Genomic DNA, 18,840 nt, shown 5'->3' on the forward strand with positions numbered 1-18,840 from the left:
CATGAGGGAGGGGCAGCTTTGCCTGCTTCCCAAACCGAGTAGGAGAAGATCCCCTCTGTCTACTAGGGTGTGATGGGGTCTCGTTGGTTTTGGCGACGTACACCAGAATGGTCTTATGCGTCAAAAGAATCAAGGAGGTGTCACACTCTGGAAGCCATAGGGTTCTTGTTTTTTTTTTAAGTTTATTGCTTTTGCTGGTAGTTTCTTTGTTGGATTTTAGTTTTTTGGATTTCTTTTGGTTTTTGAGTTCTCTAATGAGCTTGCATTGTAATATGAAGGGTGTTTGTACCCTTCATGCTTGACCGAGTGAGATTGTTATGATTTACATCAATGGATTAGTCTTCTGTTGCCCTAACAAAAAAAAAAAAAAAATTTCCGATGCCCTTTTGTGATTTGTGGAATCAACTAATAAGATTGAGCCCAAGAGTCAAGGGTGGCAGTAAGAATTTATTTGTTTTTGAAATAAAAATTATTAGGGTATACTTATGTCAGTGACTAGGTCGATATGAAGTTGCTCTCCATTTCAATTCTATTTCCCAATAAAATTAAAAAAGAGATACTTTCAGTGCTCAGACAACTAGACAACCCGCAAATGTTTTTCATGGGACTACAACATTCCTCTTGCCCCATCGCTTGAATTTCTTTGAAAATTTTGAGAATGCCAAATTTCGCACAAATTATGTGTTATAACAAACAATTTTTGTTATGTGTTAAAACACACGCTTCATACAAACCGATTTATGACGTCCATTGTGTTTGTTAAGTTTACTTCAAAATCGAGGCCGGCGCTCATATTTTCTCTTTTAAATTTTTGTTTATTAATGACTAGTATTTTCACTATTTTGTAATAAAAATCAGATCGGCCCAATATGTCTCTAAACTTGTATGCTTTCAAAGCAAATGCCCTTCGAAGGGCATATGTATGAAGTTTGGGAACAAATCTAGAGAGGGACAATGTGGATAGTAGAAGCCCAACTCCAAACCCACATGTTTCCATGGCATCAAGTCCAAAATCATTCGAGGACAAACTGGGTTCGAGTTTATGCTCCGACTGACTCAACTCGACCCGATTCTGAAGCGCTTAGTTTGTTTGTGCTCCACTTTCCTCTTCCCATTTCCCAGTTTACCAATCTGATCCACCCAAAGACATCATCTTTCTTCACTCAAAGCTTTACTGCCAGAAGCTCTGCAAAACCCAGTTCTCAATTCAAAGGTAAAGGCTCTCCTTTATGTCTCTCGCTCTTTGTAGACATGCAGAACGCATATATTAGCTCAAGTATATACTCATTTAGAACCAAAGGCTCTGTCTTTAATGACTACTCGTACTTGTTGAATGAAAGATTTGACAGAAACCCAATTCCTCCATCGTTAATATCAACGTCAACATCATGTTGTTGTGATTGTTGTGCATTTTCGACCCCTAGAGTGCCCATAAACCCTTGTTACTTATATGGGTTGAGGCAGTCCTCCTTGTTTCGATGGTCAGCTTCTAGAAGGTTGATCTTGGGTGGCAGGGACCGGTTTTATTACCGGGTTCAGGAATGCGGTCCGGGTCCGGGTTGTTATGAGCTGTCTTGCTCACTTGGTGAGAGGAGGGGTTACAATAGAGGGGGGAGGAGAGGAAAGGGGAGATGTGGTTGTGTGGTGGATGTGGAGGGGGAGAGTGAGGTTTGCGATTCGGATGGTTTTAGTGATGTGGAGTCTCTGCTCAGCTTGCTGAGTGAGGAAGTGGGTGAGGAGCGTTTTGGTAGGGAGAGAAATGGGTTTAAGAGAGCAGGGCTGGAGGGTAGGAGGAGAAGTGTGGGTTCGTCTAAGAGAGTGGAAGAGGAGAGTAGGAGGAGTTTGAGTGGTAGTCGGAGAAATGTGGGTTCGTCTAAGAGAGTAGAAGATGAGAGTAGGAGGACTTTGAGTGGTAGTAAGAGAAATGTGAGTTCGTCCAAGAGAGTAGAAGCTGAGAGGAGGAGTTTTGTTGGCAGAGAGAAAAGTGAGAGTTCCGTTAAGGAAATTGAGAGTGTATCCAAGGGAGTGCAAGTAGATTTTGAAGAAAATAATAGAAGTGAGTGTAGCAGTGGGGAGAAGAAAAGTAACGGTAGGTACTCATCTTCGGAGAGTAATTCAAAGCACCGATTGGAATCAACTAGAGTCGAGTTAAGTGAAAAAGATTCTAGACAGAAAGAAGAGACGGGACTGCTTTTAAGAGCTGAAAATCATAGGGGAAGGAAAGAGGGTTCCAGTGGTTCATCTTATTACTCCTTGTCTTCAGGGGATTTTGGAAGTGAGGCAGATGTCCATGATAAGCATGGCCTTTTGGAGGAACCAGGTTCAAGTGTGCATAAGGATTCCCATTATGATAGAGGTAGATTTGATGGGCGAATCAGTGAAGAGTACAGGAACCGTAGAGATGATGCCGAGGCCAGTAGTGAAATATTGAAGCAGAGAAATACTGCAGTTGAGGGGGGTGGCATGTGGGATTGGAGGAAGAAGTCAGAAAAGAAGCTTACAGAAGTAGTGATTGAAGAAACACAAGCATCAAGGAAATCCTCAGAAAAGCATTCAAGAGTATTGAAGACCAATGAAAGTGAGTTAGCAAAGGCCTCTGGGTCACACAAGCAGTTTAATGATGGGAGGGAGAATTCGTATTTGACTTGGGGAACAAAAGAACAATATAGGCAAACAGGGAACCGAGATATTGTTGAGACTGAATCTAGAAGAAAATTTCAAGAAGGCAAAGAGAAATTAGAAGTCCATAGAACTGATGCTGAAACATCATTGCGGTCCCAAAAGAGACTTAGTGACAGGGAACAAAACCTAGCTATGGCTACAAACTTAGTACAGGAGACAAGAGATGAGCATGACAAGACGACTGGCCATATCACTCAAAGGGAAGATTTGAATATTGACATCCAAAAGCTCTCAAGAGTTTCACAAGTTCAAGTTGTTGATACCGAAAGGACCTCCAATTGGCGGCGGCAGTCTGATACAAGGACTAACCAGGAAGAAAACACAAATATGGGCCTGATTTCAGTTGAGGGGACAGAAGAGCAATGCCACCAAATAAGCCATCAATTAGATCAAAAAGTTATTCAGAGAGTTCAATCCAGAAAAGGAACCAATGATGCTGCCGAAATGTCGTATGTTCATGCAAGTGGTACAGCAAGAAATACCAATTCCCAAAGAACCTTTGATAGGAGAACTACCAATCAAGGAAGCATTACAGTATTGGCTGCAACATCAGTTGAGGAAACAGTACAGAGAAATAATCAAACTGATGAAAAGCTCATGCAAGTTAAATCAAGAAAAGAGGCCCAAAGTTCAACAGAAGTATCAACTTTTCCGGAAAAATTCTCGGGAGAACCTTCTAGTTTCCAAGCATCTTTGAGTATGGTTTCCCAAGCTAGAATGCAACGGGAGGATGTTGAGGGGCATAAGAGAAGTCCACAGGCACCACTGTTGCCTCCGCCTCCTCAATTGATTGCCAGAGGATCGGCACGCATTGAGTTGTCGAGTGAGACTGCAACTCAGGAGGTTTCTGGAGAAACTTCAGAGAGTAATTCAGCTCTGAACTATCAGTCTTGTGGGGGAAACAGTAACACTGAGACTCCAGCAGAGATTTTATACCTCGATAATCCTGAAGATGCTTTGGGTTCAGCTCATCGGTTGGAGGAATCATCTTCACAGTTTATTGGGGAGTTCTTTGAGAAAATTAGATATGGAGTCTCAACTTCTGAAAACCAGACTGCCCAGAGAGTTTCTGGAGCAACTTTGGTGTATGGAGGTGAGAAGTATGGGCAAAAGACTTTGACTTCGTCATCCAGCGGAAATGGAACTGATGAGACTCAAGGGGAGAATTCCTACCTCATTAATCCTGAAGATGCTTTGGGTTCAGCTCAGCGTTTGGAGAAGTCATCTTCACAGTTTGTTGGGGAGTTCTCTGAGAAGGCAAGGCATGGAGCCTCAACTTCTGAAGAATATGGGGCGGAGATTTCTGAAGCAAAATGGGTGCCTGGAGGTGAGAAGCATGGTCAAATAACTTCAAGTCAATATGGGTCTGAAGACTCTCAGCTGAAGGGGAACCAGTCAAGGCGTTCATCTGGAGGTTCTGGAACCAAAGGGCCTTCAGTTGAAATGTGGGATATGACCGACACATCCACTCTTAAAAGCCCTGAGGAAGAAAAACCAGAGGCTACTACAACTAGTGAAAAATCAGAGGCTACTACAGCAAGTGAAAAATTAGAGGCTACTACTACAAGTGGGAATGCCGTTGCCAAGAAAACCGGCAGGTCCATATGGAATGTTGTTGCAGATATGGTTAAGCTGAGGTGGATTTCTCATGCTGAGACCCATCATTCTGGTGCAAGGTCAGGTGAAAGGATTTCATCAACTGAATCTGGAAGTAGTGAGGCCTGGTTTTCTGGCCGTGAGACTGAGGAGAACAGCGAAAAGAATGTGAAACGGGAGAAAGGCATGCAACCAGAGACCACCTCTGATCAGCTACAACCAGCGAAATCGTTTTCTCAAAGTGAAAAAGTGTCTGGCCCTGTGAAATCAATGGACAAAGTAAGATATCTTGAAACAAGTATGACATCTTCTCCAAATAAAGAGGAAAGTAGGTCGACGTCAAAATCTGTTTCCTTGTCTTCTGGTGAGGAGACTTTGAGTCCGAAAGATAATCAAAAGAATTTCCGAGGTTCTTCTTCTGGCATTCAGATTGTTGAATCGTCACAATCACAAATTGCTAGTGGCATAAAGTCTCCTGTTGTGGAAGAAATTTCAAATGCTGGTTACGCTGTCTCTGGAAGTGTTTCAAAAGATAACCAAAAGAATTTTCGAGGTTCTTCTTCTGGCATTCAAATAGTTGAATCATCACAATCACAAATTGCTAGTGACATAAAGTCTCCTGTTGTGGAAGAAATTTCAGACGCTGGTTACACTGTTTCTGGAAGTGGTTCAGAGGAGAACAGGGACCAATTTGGTTGTCAGAAGTTTGATGAAGAGTCAGACAATGTGCAAAAGGGTGCAGAATTGAAACAAAGGAAGCTTCAAAGGAATAAGCAAGTCCTGAAAGACAGATTTGATGAATGGGAAGAAGCTCAGAATCTTGAAATTGAACAGAGAAAAACGGATGAATTTTTTATGAGAGAAGCACTGCTTGAAGCGAAGAAGGCTGCTGATACTTGGGAGGTTCCTGTTGGTGCTGTACTGGTGCAACAGGGGAAGGTTATTGCACGTGGATTTAACCTGTGAGTTTAATAACCTCATATGTCTTTTTCATAGTTATATGTCTGTTTTATAGTTATTAGTCAAATACTTGTTTTCTGGATATTTATACCGATTTGTTTATTAGAGTGGAAGAATTACGAGATTCAACAGCCCATGCTGAAATGATATGCATACGGGAGGCTTCAAACGTTCTTCGGACTTGGAGGCTTGCGGTAATTTCTCTATTATTATTTCTACTCATTACAAGTTCTCATTGAAGTATATATTGATAGTATAAAGGTATATCCGAATATAGTCATTTTGATGATTTCCTTCTGTTGTTTGTTGTTTTGGTCAACTGGTCACTAGTTCTGAATCATGAAAGTATGGTTTTTACCTGCTCCTTTAACAATTATTCCTTTCTAAGCCTGCATGATGACATTCCAAAGTTCAAGAACAACCTTTTCCTTAAACATTAAAGGTTTGCATCATTTTTGGATGTTTGAAAACTCCTGAGCTGAGAATAGTTTGTCAGGTGTATTGAAACTGATATTTTGAATGCACCATTTGCCACGAAGTTGGGATAATGATGATGACATTTTTATTAACAGTGGGAGTGGCTTTGTTGAAACAAATTTGTCTGCTTCTCAAGTTCCTGCTTAATGATGAATAAGTAACTCTGTTTTGACGTAAATCTTGTTTTCCTGTATCTCAGGAGTCTACACTTTATGTAACACTTGAACCCTGCCCTATGTGTGCTGGAGCAATTCTTCAAGCAAGAGTCGACACTGTTGTATGGGGAGCTCCTAATAAGCTTCTTGGAGCTGATGGGAGCTGGATAAGGTATGTGATTTATGTACTTCCTCGTAGGCCAGCTTTGATTTACAGAGGCTGGCCTATATTATTTAACTGCATTGAACTACTGTTATATTCCACATCTTAAAATGACGCACTTCCTTATCTCATCAACTTGCAGACTTTTTCGCGATGGGGGCCAAGGAAGTGAGTCGGAACAGTCAGAAAAGCCAGCTGCGCCAGTCCACCCATTCCACCCGAACATAACCATCCGACGAGGTGTGTTGGCATCTGAGTGCGCAGATATAATGCAGCAATTCTTCCAGCTGAGAAGAAAAAAGAAGGAAAAGAGGCAAGCAGGCCCACCAGCACCGCCCTCGACTCGTGCTGTTTCTCACCACCCACGGAAGTTACTTACGAAGCTGCATGACATCTTCCACATAATGTTCTGTTTATGAGGGATGGTACAAATTACAAAACCCTGAATTCCTTGTGCACATCTGTGTTAAAATTTTGCTCCCGTGGAAAATTTTTGTTCCCGCAAACGTTTCAATGTTGTGTCAATGTACATGTTATCAGCATTAACAAATTAGCCTTGTGGAAAATAGTGAGGTGGTCCTTGGTATCATAGCATTAACAATATAACACGTCTCGGGTGCGGTTGCATCTGCAATTAGGTTGTTAATTAGGCTTCAGAGCCACCAAACGGTGGTTTTGTTACTTTCATCAAGTGAAGGATCCTCAACTCAATAAGATCAAATGAATAAATGCCTTCCAAGAAACTGTGCTTGACCATGATAGGAACCTCTCACCAGAGTTCAGGTTTGCTGTTAAGATCAGCAAACAGCAGTAGGTAGGTATCATTTTTTAAAATCGGATTTAGTGATGCCCTGCACACGTATTTTCCTTCTTTCCATCTGTGCCATGGAGAAATTTGTGCAGCAACTAGAGTTAAATGTGCAATTTAAGGGGCATTATTTTCTTTCTCAGAATCTAGTGAGCCCTGCCTATCTTTATCATTAACAACTTTGCTGGCCAAATGATTAGAAGGGAGGTACCAATCACATGAAAATTACATCTCTCCCTTCTCTGTTTCACCAAACGTTTCCTTCACTTTCTGCATATTTCTTTTCTCAAGACCCATATATAACTTTGAATTCTTTCAATACTATCCATCTTAAAAATATGGCTTCGACTCTGATGGCCCTGGTTTTGACCTGTCTCACCTTTCAACTAGTCCTTACCAATGCACAAACACCAGCAGCTGCACCCGCTACGGCTACAACGCCGCCGCCACCTACCACACCAATTGCACCAGCTGCGCAACCACCGACTACTGTAACACCACCCCCAGTAACTGCAGCAGCAACCCCACCCACAACCCCGCCAACAACATCACCACCCCCTAAAGTTGCACCATCCACAAGCCCGACAGTCCCACCCCCAAAAACTCCACCAGCACAACCACCAAAGATTTCACCTGTCTCAACTCCATCTCAGCCACCAACACTGCCACCACCACTACCACCTCCACAAGTAGCACCACAGGTATCCCCAACCCCAGCTCCTGTTAAGAAATCGCCAGCGCCAGCACCAGTCAAGGCAGCACCAGTGCCCTCACCATCACAAGCACCGCCAGTACCAGCGCCAACACCAGTTGTCGCAGAACCAGCTCCAGCCCCTGTGGAAGTGCCGTCACCTGCACCTGCTCCACATAAACACAAGAAAAGGAAGCACAAGCACAGGAGGCATCATCATGCACCAGCACCGGCGCCAACTGTCCAAAGTCCCCCAGCCCCACCTATAGTGACAGAGACAGAGGATACAACACCAGCACCATCACCAACTTTGGATTTGGTATAAGATCTAACCAGCCTTTCCTGTTAATTGTTCTTTTTCTAAACTAGAGTCTCGACCAAAGAACATAACATTTTCATAAATTTAGAACTCAAAGTTTATTAATGTTGCTTGACAGCAACAAAATTTGTTGGATGACCTTCTGCTTTTTTGTCTCATAGAGCGGAGGAAATGCACAGCACCAGAAAGGAGCAAAGTCTGCTATTTGGATTACGACTGGATTAGCTATTGCTATACTGCTGGCAATGACAAGCTAGTATCTTAGATGATGCACAATGAATTCATTGGTGTTGCACGGAGACAATTATTTCATATGTGAAACTCAGATGTAGGAATGAATAATGCAAGAGATGAACCAACAACATTAGCATTTTTTGTACTTGCCACATGTTCAATATATTGAGGGAGATGAATTTCGGGTTTCAACAACATCAAGTAACTCAAATACCACAACAAATTCAATTTCAGATTAAACTTCATCTGCATTTGAGTCCAAATCCATATCCCCTCTTAAGTCATACTCAACCACAAGGCCAAGATTATCAACTAACTTGTGATACTTGAGACACCCTGCACACTGATGAAAAGTAATGTAATTGGTCAGAAACAACCCTAGAACAATTAATAGACCACACAAACTATTATATCAATTAACAAGAAGAAATTACCTGCACATAAATAAGCCCCTTTTCATATGCCAATCGGTTAATGAGTTTGCTTGTTCTTTCATTACACAAATCACAAGTAAACTTTACTAGCAGGCTTCTTCTTGGGAGTTGTAGGTCAATGGTGGCATCCTGTGAAGGAAACCAAAATCAACTTTAACAAGAAGTAAGCACTCAAGCCATAGTGAAATACACACACATTGAAATGAGAACAATGCCACATTGGTTTCAAACTTTCAGAAATCCTACAATGAAATGACCAATTCAAGTCACTAAACCCTAGTCATGACAAACAACCTGAAGCCATATCTTGAAACTAAAAGTAAAAGCATTACTCTTTTAGTTTGGATAAATGGTTCATACATTCTCATATGAAAAAGACAATGATGGCATCAAATTGAACTAGAATCACATCACTATTATACCGAATTCAGATTGTTCTGTTCCAATTCTGCGTCTGTTTCAGAATCGCTGCCACTCATCAACCCAGAAACAGCCAAAGCTTTGTGGGCAAGCTTCGGTGCTACAGCTCTCACATGGGAAATTCTTAAGCTGAAAACGAAATTTCAAGGGAGTTAAAAGAAACCCAGTACTGTAATAAAAATCAAAACTTGAAAGAAACCACCCAGATAAAGCAAAATCCCAAGTGAAAGTTTTGCTTTTGGGTTACAGACCTGCAGAGGCCGATATGGTTTCTCTTGGAAGCAGAAAAGGGTCTGACAAAGTTGGGAGATTGAAGGGTTTTAATGGGTTTATGAGGGTTAGTTGTGGGAGACGAGAAAAATGGAAGGGTAGCAGTTGATGTTGCCGCCATCAGTGTGTGACTCTGTAACTTGAAGAATGAATGTGATCCTATATTATACACACCTTAAACCCCAATTCTGATATACCTAAATTACCCCCAAATGTGTTGCCATTAAATTTCAAAGAAGACTTCATGTGGATTGGGGAATTTTATCTTTCTCCCAAGTCCTAGCCAGGTAATTAGTCCAGTCACAAACAGACTTATTTTTCTTGGTGAACTTGGTGGTTTTGTTAAGTTTTGGTCATCAGATTTCTTGATCCTAGTACCACACTCGTCCAAGTAGGCTCAACTTCTGATGAGATCCGGTACATCATTGCTGGTATGAACGCGATTGTTTTTCTGTTTGGTCATGCATACAAGGTGTTTGCTCAAAGGCTCAAAGAGAAGGGGAGTATAGTACGACATGCACAAGGAAGTATCTTCTGTATTAGTATATCGATGCATTTGCACTTTGGATCATTTTATTTTCATTTCATTGATGAAGAGATTTTATTTTCATTTCATTGATGAAGAGATTTTATTTTCATTTCATTGATGAAGAGATATGTTGTATACAAGTATGAACAAATGTTCCCACAATCCATCGAACAAAAATGAGATACGATGGTGTCTGTTGCATCAACTTGAATGAGCTCTACAAGCTTAGGTTCCTCTTGGGAAACATTTGTTCTGAAAGTTAAGTGCACCATTCCATGACCCTAGAAACTGAATCCAATTCTATATGCAACTGTTGCCAATGGGGCATCAGTCTTCTTCATCCACTTCATGAAAAGGAAGTGGTACTGTTTTAACTGCTCTAAACTTCCCTGCATTATTTAGATGCTCATTCTCCAACCTGGATCATTGAAACAAATTGATCATTAGATCCAGCAGTCGAAAAGATTACAGAGTTTAGTTTCATATTAGTGGCATATGGCTGCAGACGTAAACTGATACATATGAAAATCATTGGGATTTAGGGGTTCTAATGAAGAGAAAACTTGGTTTACCTGTAAAAGTTCCATAACCCTCTTCTAATGACTTCAAGGGCTGCTAAAAATAGACCTGTTACTCTGTAGTCCACATGTCCAAAACTTGAATGAAGAACAGTTTGCAACCAAGCTAGCCTGAGAACAAGGTTTAATCCCTGCACAACATACAAAACATTGTTCAAAATCGGATTAGGAAGCTGTCAAACTGATAAGACCTAAACTGACACCTATGAACAAGACAGAATTTGCATCTATGACGTCATCTAAATCTGTGTGGCATTATTGTCATCCCTGAAATAGACTGGGAATCCTCTTTGATAATAACATTATCAGGATTTATATCAAGAATATGTTCATTGTCTACTTGTTTGTCACAGACGAGGGGCTTCATTATCCAATTTCTGACTCGCTATGTCAAGCATTTGTGAGATGCTAAATTGGTTCCCCTAGTTTTGTTAAAGACTAGTAAGGTACCAATTGTATGCCAATGGCCCAAAAGTTTTCTAAATTGAAAAGAGAGAGAGAGAGAGAGGGCCGTGACATATACCATTGAGAAGTAGTAAATGATCTTTCGGCGAAGCATTAATTCATTCCTAAGCAAAGGATTCTTGGAATTCATTTGAAGCAAACCCCAATCCTTTACAAAGTCCCAATACAATTGGTACACTGTTGCAAAAGTTGACATGACCACAACCAGACAGAGCCATCCAACACTCTTTTCCTTCTCATAAGCCACTTTTGTTCCTGCTGCTAGCATTGCAGACACATATTTTCCGAGATTGACCAGGTGGCTCGTCTGCCCCTCATCAAACCACCTCCTAGCACACTGCAACATCAATTAAGCAAAAAAGAAAAAGAATCTTTGTAAGATATGTTTTGGTCCATTGAAAAAAGAAAATGAAAAGGCATGTTAGGAGCAACATAGCCTAGTAGCATTACCTGCATTGCCCTCCAGTAGTAGGGCAGGAAGGACACGGCATAAGCAAGATCGCGGTAATGCGCGGCCCTCATGCAATAGCCATAGTCCTGAGTTTTGTAGCTTCCAGTTATGTAGTAACATGCCACATACTCGAGGTTCCTAAGCATCGGAACCTATATAATGCAAGAAAGCTATTGTTATAAAAAAAAAAACCGGAAAAAAAAATTATTGGGAAAAAAGAAAGAAAAAGGAAACTAATTTATTGACTGCTCAGTTATACCTGACTACAAAGTTGGTCTGCCATGAAGAAGTCTAGCATGACAACCTGTAGAGTGTAGACAGCAAACAAAAATCAATTAGAAACATGATTTGATTGCTTCAAAGTTCACATCCATATAGTCTATTAGCCCTTCAACAGCAGCTAATTAAATAAGAATCTATTGGATGATGGAGATACATGCAGTACCTTGTACAGAGGTGACAAAATGATATTTCTTATCACACGAAGAAGACGACAACGGCTTGATTTGTAGATGATGTTGAAGGGGCACACAAGTATTAGTAGAAACATCTGCATATTATAAGAATGTTAAACACTTGACGACAACAGTTGATAACCTTCTCTAGATTTTCATGTCATGAGTTGAAGAAATTACCAGTAGTAGAAGACCCGGGATTGCTCGAACTTGGGTGTATGAATATCCTTTTGTTAGCAAGAACAAATGAAGAAACATGACCCCAACCACGACAGTCATTGATGTAGTACAGATCAAGAACACATCTCTGTACTTCAGCTCCTTTGTTGGGGATAGTTCAAAGATGAAGCTGTAATTTATACGAGCCTTTCTCCACGCGAAAATGTTGCAACCGTAGAGGAAGAAGTGTAGAAACAATAGGCTGAACATGCTGCAAAACAAGTATGTTTCGTTAGCTTATTCCTTGTTTTACATGTTCATCTTAAGATGCCAAAGAATTTAATTGCAGAAATACTTGCCTGAGTATAGGGTAGGCAGTTTCCATGTATATAGAATTTGGTTGCCTTCTGTACAACCCAGTAATATGAGCCATAATGACATATCCAGCAAAGAGTGCAATGAAACACCCAGTGAATAGACCTGTTTATTACAAATGAAGATTAGTCACTTGTTATGTAATGTAGCTATTGTTGAAGACTATGAAGTTGCACGAAGTGACACAATAATCTACAATACTACAATAGGCGACGCGCTATTAATATCACGACCGATGCCTTTTGAGATAAAACTCCGCATTTAGAGTTGTGCGTGTGGTTAAGTTGGCAACAGTATGTCAAATATTTAGAAGTGTCCATGCTGCTAGTTTGGTAGCACATTGAGGAAACAAAACATTGCTGCCCTATATGTGCTGATGGATCTTTTGAGGTTCAACCTTTGTGCGATATAAAAATTGTCTGAAAGATAACAATAGGGTAGCTTTGGATTCATGGGACCTGTGCTTTATATAGTCCACCCAGAAAAGGGAGACCAGTCAGTGCCCTATAATTCAAGACTGAGTGAGTGGCCTAATGGGTCCATGCTTATTTTTCTTAAATCTTTTATACGGCCACAAATTGAGCAAACTTTTAAGTACTTCTCCATTAATAATTGTATTAAAGAAAACCCACTTAGCCTATTTAACTTACCAATGAAGAACGTTACAGAGTGTGATTCTTTGCGATGATGTGGTTTAAGGTATTTCATGGCCTTTCTTCGGTCTTCTTCAGCGAAGTGTTTGGTAAACAGCTCCTCAACTTCATCTGCTAGATTCATAACCTGTCATTTCTAGTACTAATTAGCAAAAACTCTACTGGTTCAAAAAGTTTATTTACATGTCAGACAAGCATATCCAAGTTCGACTTTTCTGTATGTTAATGGCATCCATTGTGCAGTCATGAACTACATAATCAATATCCACTTCACATTGTCGGAAAATATTTTTCGAATATAACATTACATCTAAACATGGTAGCTGGTGGCCAACAATACATCTGAACATGATCCAATCATATATTCAAATATCATGCACAAATGTTCTTTTGGCACAGGAATTAGATATTTACTTGGTGGTCTAGAATTCGAATTAGTAAAGTACCTTATCTGAGCTGTTGAAATAGGAACTCTCAACAACTTTTAGATAGATTGGAAGAACTTGTTTTTCAGTCGCCTGAAAACAACCAAGAAAGAAAGTACCCACTTTATTACATAAGAAAAAAAATGCAATGCTTACAAAGATGTTAAGGTCATGCATTTACTTACCTTGTCAAACTTCTTTAAAATCTTTATAAAAGCAAGCATGTTCAAGTTCCTGAAAATCATTAGTATTGTACACAACACGTAAGCTTCAAAATTCGAATACGTAACAACTTTATAATTGTTTACAAATTTTCCATCTAATTTGAGCTTTAATTAGGATGATTGATGATACCTGTAGGTTTTGAGATATCCCAAGCCTTTGTACAGCTCAACAAAAGCTCCTCTGATCATCTTATCTGCATGATGCAACTTGGTTTTGTTGATGTGCAGCTTACTCATGCCTTCTGAAGTACATTTCTTTGAGGACTGATTAACTAGATCTTCCCAAACTAAATAACTGATTGCTGAGAAGGTGCGTGACGGTGTAGTCAGAGGAATGTTTATCTTTAAGTTCTTCCCTTGGCAACTGAAAGAACGGCTTGAGACGCTCCTCAGTTGTTTCCCAATATCCTCACTTTTCATTCTCATTGGTTTCACCAATTCGCCCGATATTGGGACTTCTGTGTAGGCTACTTCATCATTTTTCTCCAACTCATCTGTTTCTTGCAGCTGTTCAAGTTCCGTTTTGTCCTTCACAGAGTCCTCCTCTGTTTTCAAGAAAAATGATCATACATCATCAATTTTTGGTTCCATTAGTTGAAAATTAAAGACTAGCTAATCTACTGTGTTGCAAAACATTCAAGAAAATATGGGACCCTGAAGTAAAGCTTTTGGTACTAAGCGTCAAACATTTTGTTAAGTACATAACTCGAGCAAAGTAGGAAAATCATACATGGAAAGTATGACAAGAAGCATATCCTAAAGAAAAAAAAAAGTGCAACTTATAAATAACATGCTACAAAAACTAATATTTAACTATTTTGAAGTGCATTTTCTTGCTCATTTTGATTGAAAATAAATACAAATTTGAGAATATGTAAATACCAGATGAGAAGGTGCATGAGATAGAGGCTTCCTCCTTGGAGTCCTGAGCAGATGCTCCACCTTTGGCGCGCTGTTGCTTGAAAGCGGTTTTGAGCTCAATGAGTATATCCATCTGCTTCCTCAAGGACTGCCCTCTCTCCATGAACTCTTTCTCCTTTTTCTGGTAGAACTGATTCACCTTGTTGAGTTGAAGGTCCAAGCATGCAAAAAACTCTTTCGCAGCATCAGTATCAGCAAGTTGCTCGAACAATTCAGTTTCGTACATGTCTCCCTTGCTTGCTGATGAGGCAAGCTTCTTGTGAACCTGTCAAGAGTCAAGACCACAGCATTAATTCATCATCTTACATATGTAACAGTAACAAGAAGAGAAATCAAGAGAGAGTGAGTAGTACATGTATGAGTTCATGTTCTCTGTGTTGATGGCCAAATAAAGAGAACTTCTTTATAGATGTGAAGAGAGTGTTAGATAAAGAGCTATTATGAGTAGGTGTGTTGTTGTTGTTGTTGTTGTTAATATTAAGGAGATGGATTTTTTTGAGATCCTTCTTGAGTTGCCAGTAATCTACGAATGCATCTTTCCATTCGGGAACTAGTTGTGCCTCGAATTGCTTAGAGAACTTCACCATCTTCTCTCTTTGCTTCTTAAGTTGATGAGCCGAGAGAAAAGAAGGAAGAGGTTGTTCTTCTATCACTTGTGAGTGTTCCATGGAAGCCCTCGACAACATTATATATGGTTGGGGTGGAAAAAGAAGTGTCTGATTGATGTGCTCGTACTGATGCTCTTAGCACATTCTCAAATATCCTTGCACTTATACCATCCTATTCCTCCTCCACTTGGAGAGGTATAGTGGCCACCTTTTCGCCGGAAAGTTTACTAAACCGCCGCCGGAGATGCTATGACTTCCCAGCCAATTTGTGCTCATGAAGATTTTGAAAGGGGTGGGAATTCAAAGTGGTACCAGACTCAACTCAAAATTTATATGAAAACAATGACCCTTTTGGAGTTTTGGGGAGGGCATAATTTGTCATTTAGGAGAATTAGCAGAGTGATTGCCTCCTAGTTTACTACAAAGCCCTTTGTTTTACAACTAGTGTACATATGGATCAAAGGCCATGCAAAGGACAATATTGACACTTGGTCAGTGCCCCATAAGTTAGTGAAGAGCTGCTTAATTATTTGCATGTGAAAAGTGAAGCTCATTGGCTAGAAATTTACAAGCACACAAAGATCATCTCTAATTAGACCAGCCTAACTTCCACTAAGTGAACATAAACTAAAAAGTTTAAGTTATCTTTCTTTCACTAAGAAATCAATACTTTTGTTCTGCAATATACGGTAGAGGTCATATATTTTAATATATGTTGCATTAAGCTCATACAAGATCACCACGACATCAGAAAAGTTTAATGTTTAACATTGGTTAGACTTACTTGACAAAAAAAAACATTGGTTAGAGTTCCTAGTACATATAGGCCAAAATTGATCTTCAAATGAATGTCTTTTTCAAACCAAAAATGAAATGATAAATTATTACCAAAACAAAGAAATGATAAATGGAATTATATGAATATGAAAACCATTACTTTTTTAGCTGGTGAATATGAACCCATTATTGCCAGCCAACCTAAATATATATGCTTCATTAGACTATTCCAAGTAGAAAAGGTATATGTTTTGGATATCGTTTCCAGAATATGAAATATGAAATATATTAATGCATGCTAAGAGAATAGTGCTCATGATCCAAAAAGAAAAGGTAAAGAGAATAGTGAGATCATATATATATATATATATATATATATATATATATATATATATATTAGTTAATTAGGCTAATTGCTAGTAGTTCTAGTAGGGCAATAGTAGTGGTTGTAATGCAGAGGTTCCATATATGATTTATATCATGTTCTATTCCTTTGTTCTAAATCCTTTACATTGGCAACTTGTCAACATGAATATCAGAGCTTTCAGAAAATCAAAACTGAAAGTAAAAAAAAAAAAATGAAGAAGAAGAAGATCCGCAGCCGTGGCTATGTTCCCGCCAGGGCCTAGTTGTTATCTTTTCATCGTTTTTTTTTTAAGGACATGGATTGCACCTTCTAACACTATAAATTGTGGAAAATTGACAGCGTCAATAAGCAAAGATACCCTACATATTGTTTTTTCTTACATCCGTACACTCACTAACTCTGTCTCCTCTCCTTTTTATTGTGTTGCATGCATACAGCTGGTTAACACAAATAGAAAAGACCGTAAATATGTTTATTTATTTGGAATAAAAATAAAAGATTTAATATGGAATTATTCTCATTGAGTTGTTTACTAATTAATCATATGAAATAGAAATGTGGCTGATCCGGATTGAGAACAATATGTAGTAAGTGTAAGTAATATAGAAATAAAAATAGAGTAGCTATTTGTGCACTCTTTGCTAGTTGGTGCTTGTTAGAATACAAGTCTACTGTAGAGATTTCTGATATTATTTCAGAAAATATTCTAGATGCTTATTGTAATCAGGGGTATAGGCTCAGTGTCCCCCATTTGTATTCAACAGTTTCATTAATCGACGCTTGAGAGCAGCCGCATCAGCCCTTTTATTCAAAAAAAAAAAAATGTAAAACTGATTGGATTGGGAGATAGAAAATGGAAAATTAGCTTTCCCCTAATCCCAGAGGAAAAAAGAAAGCAAGAGTTATTTCAAAAAAAAAAAAAAGCAAGAGTTTCTATTTCACTCTTCAATTTCAATTCCTTCCTTCCCGTTCAGCAAAATGGCATAGTACATTTTCGGTTCAAAGAGACGACCAGGTCAAATTCTGCAGCAAACTTAGAGACTTTCTGGGCTCATACCATGTGATCTGGAATAATATGTAAGAACTTCATATAAGATATAGAGAATATTAGCTCAATCTTATTGTTAATTGATAATCAAATATTAATTGGCTTTATTGTTTTCAATTCAATTAGTAGTTTGTGTTACCAAAAAAATAAGAAAGGCTAAGGGCTAAACAAGTTACCAATTTGTTAAATATTTTGAACCATTGGATATATTACTAATCCAATGGTCCAAAATATTTAACAAAATGAGGATATTGCAAACACCAAGGTACCCAAGAATTCTCCTGAATACATGATACATTGATCAAACTATTAGACAGAATTATATATATATACTGGGCTCTTCCACTATCTGTCCAACCTGAACCGTTCATGTTCATAATTGTAAATCGCATTTATAAATGCCTTAATAATTATCAATTTGGTTGAAATTTTGCAAAGATGATATACTCATATATACCTAAAAACTGAACGGTTAATATATGAATATGTAATCGAAAAGTGGGTCTAATGAGCGATCCCTTAAAATGGCCAAAAAAAAAAAAAAGAATCCCTCACTATAAGGGCTGTGTGTGTGTATCATACAATCGATCTACATTACACCACACATAGGAACTTCATATAAGATATATATATATATCTTCGCGCGAGGTGCCTACCCTCACCACAAAGGAAAGATGACCGCTACACCCAGAAACCCACCGCATGTCCCTCTATATATATTTAAGTACAAGATGAAAAAGATATTGACCAAAACCTCTTGGGAGAACCTTGTTAGGTACATGCAATTGTTAAAAATGGGGAGACATTATAAATTTTCAACGTGGAAGACTGGAAGTTTAGTTGAAGGTTTAACCCCAAAATCTAAAGCCCTTTTAGCTAGGCTTGTAGAGCCATTAGCCAATGAGAAGCCACGGATATGGTGATCCATTTGGATTCCATATTTGAGTGCTCTCTCCCTCTGTTTTTACTACGGGAGGATCAATCATGAGATATGGTCAATGCAAATCACTTGCTTTCAAGTTACTTTTAACCTTGTACCCAAAAAATCCCTGTTTTTTATTAAAGAAAAGTTACAAGCTAGTTCAAACAAGGGGATGAACGTACAATTTGTGTCTTCTAATGAATTCGAACTCTTGTCCTTGAGACCTTGATTATGACTAAAGAGGACAATATTGCTTTGGCGTTTGGCACTTGCTGTGATATCTGACTAAAGGAACTAATTTGAAATTACCACTGTATGGTTTGGCAAATACACTACTCAATTTTATTATGTTGATTTATTTTGGTTAATGGAGGGAAAGGATAAGATTTGAAATCTGGTTGTGAATGGGTAGGTACTTTCTACTGCTTGAGCTATAAATGGGTCTGGAGATTTTTTATTTTTTATTTTGGATCCTAAGGAGAAGGAAAGAAAGCCTTGGAGGACAGAAATTAGAACCATCTTAGATCAAATGCTAGTTAGGTTGCGCAAATTTTAAAATACATTGGTATACAAATTATTTTATTAATCATCATCGCCTTAGCAGTATTTATTATTATTCGATCATAAAGTAATTTTTGTCGATGTTTAGACGATCCATCAAATCAAATATTTTA

At 38.9% G+C, this 18,840-nt stretch overlaps 4 protein-coding genes across 4 annotated transcripts; 2 read left to right on the plus strand and 2 right to left on the minus strand.

The window, feature by feature from the left end:
- Positions 1–1,030: 1,030 nt before the first annotated feature.
- On the plus strand, positions 1,031–6,586 carry LOC133712680 (tRNA(adenine(34)) deaminase, chloroplastic). Its single transcript, XM_062138786.1, has 4 exons — positions 1,031–5,240; positions 5,345–5,432; positions 5,915–6,042; positions 6,176–6,586. The coding sequence occupies exons 1-4, from the start codon at positions 1,252–1,254 to the stop codon at positions 6,450–6,452; spliced, it is 4,482 nt and encodes a 1,493-aa protein (XP_061994770.1). The 5' UTR covers positions 1,031–1,251; the 3' UTR covers positions 6,453–6,586.
- Positions 6,587–6,725: 139 nt separating this feature from the next.
- Positions 6,726–8,282, plus strand: LOC133712681 (lysine-rich arabinogalactan protein 19). Its single transcript, XM_062138787.1, has 2 exons — positions 6,726–7,851; positions 8,013–8,282. The coding sequence occupies exons 1-2, from the start codon at positions 7,060–7,062 to the stop codon at positions 8,106–8,108; spliced, it is 888 nt and encodes a 295-aa protein (XP_061994771.1). The 5' UTR covers positions 6,726–7,059; the 3' UTR covers positions 8,109–8,282.
- LOC133712682 (uncharacterized) lies at positions 8,200–9,363 on the minus strand. Its single transcript, XM_062138788.1, has 4 exons — positions 9,191–9,363; positions 8,942–9,068; positions 8,520–8,648; positions 8,200–8,428 (listed from the first exon to the last, which is right to left on the minus strand). Exons 1-4 carry the CDS (start codon positions 9,328–9,330, stop codon positions 8,321–8,323), a joined length of 504 nt encoding a protein of 167 aa, XP_061994772.1. The 5' UTR covers positions 9,331–9,363; the 3' UTR covers positions 8,200–8,320.
- A 465-nt stretch (positions 9,364–9,828) lies between these two features.
- Positions 9,829–15,392, minus strand: LOC133712348 (phosphate transporter PHO1 homolog 1). Its single transcript, XM_062138458.1, has 14 exons — positions 14,798–15,392; positions 14,406–14,709; positions 13,654–14,068; positions 13,485–13,533; positions 13,321–13,392; positions 12,872–13,001; positions 12,206–12,326; positions 11,868–12,117; positions 11,678–11,782; positions 11,492–11,536; positions 11,232–11,384; positions 10,840–11,118; positions 10,311–10,447; positions 9,829–10,156 (listed from the first exon to the last, which is right to left on the minus strand). The coding sequence occupies exons 1-14, from the start codon at positions 15,128–15,130 to the stop codon at positions 10,066–10,068; spliced, it is 2,484 nt and encodes an 827-aa protein (XP_061994442.1). The 5' UTR covers positions 15,131–15,392; the 3' UTR covers positions 9,829–10,065.
- Positions 15,393–18,840: the final 3,448 nt, after the last annotated feature.

The sequence above is a fragment of the Rosa rugosa genome, chromosome 5 (genome assembly GCF_958449725.1).
Source record: "Rosa rugosa chromosome 5, drRosRugo1.1, whole genome shotgun sequence".
Lineage (NCBI taxonomy): Eukaryota > Viridiplantae > Streptophyta > Magnoliopsida > Rosales > Rosaceae > Rosa > Rosa rugosa.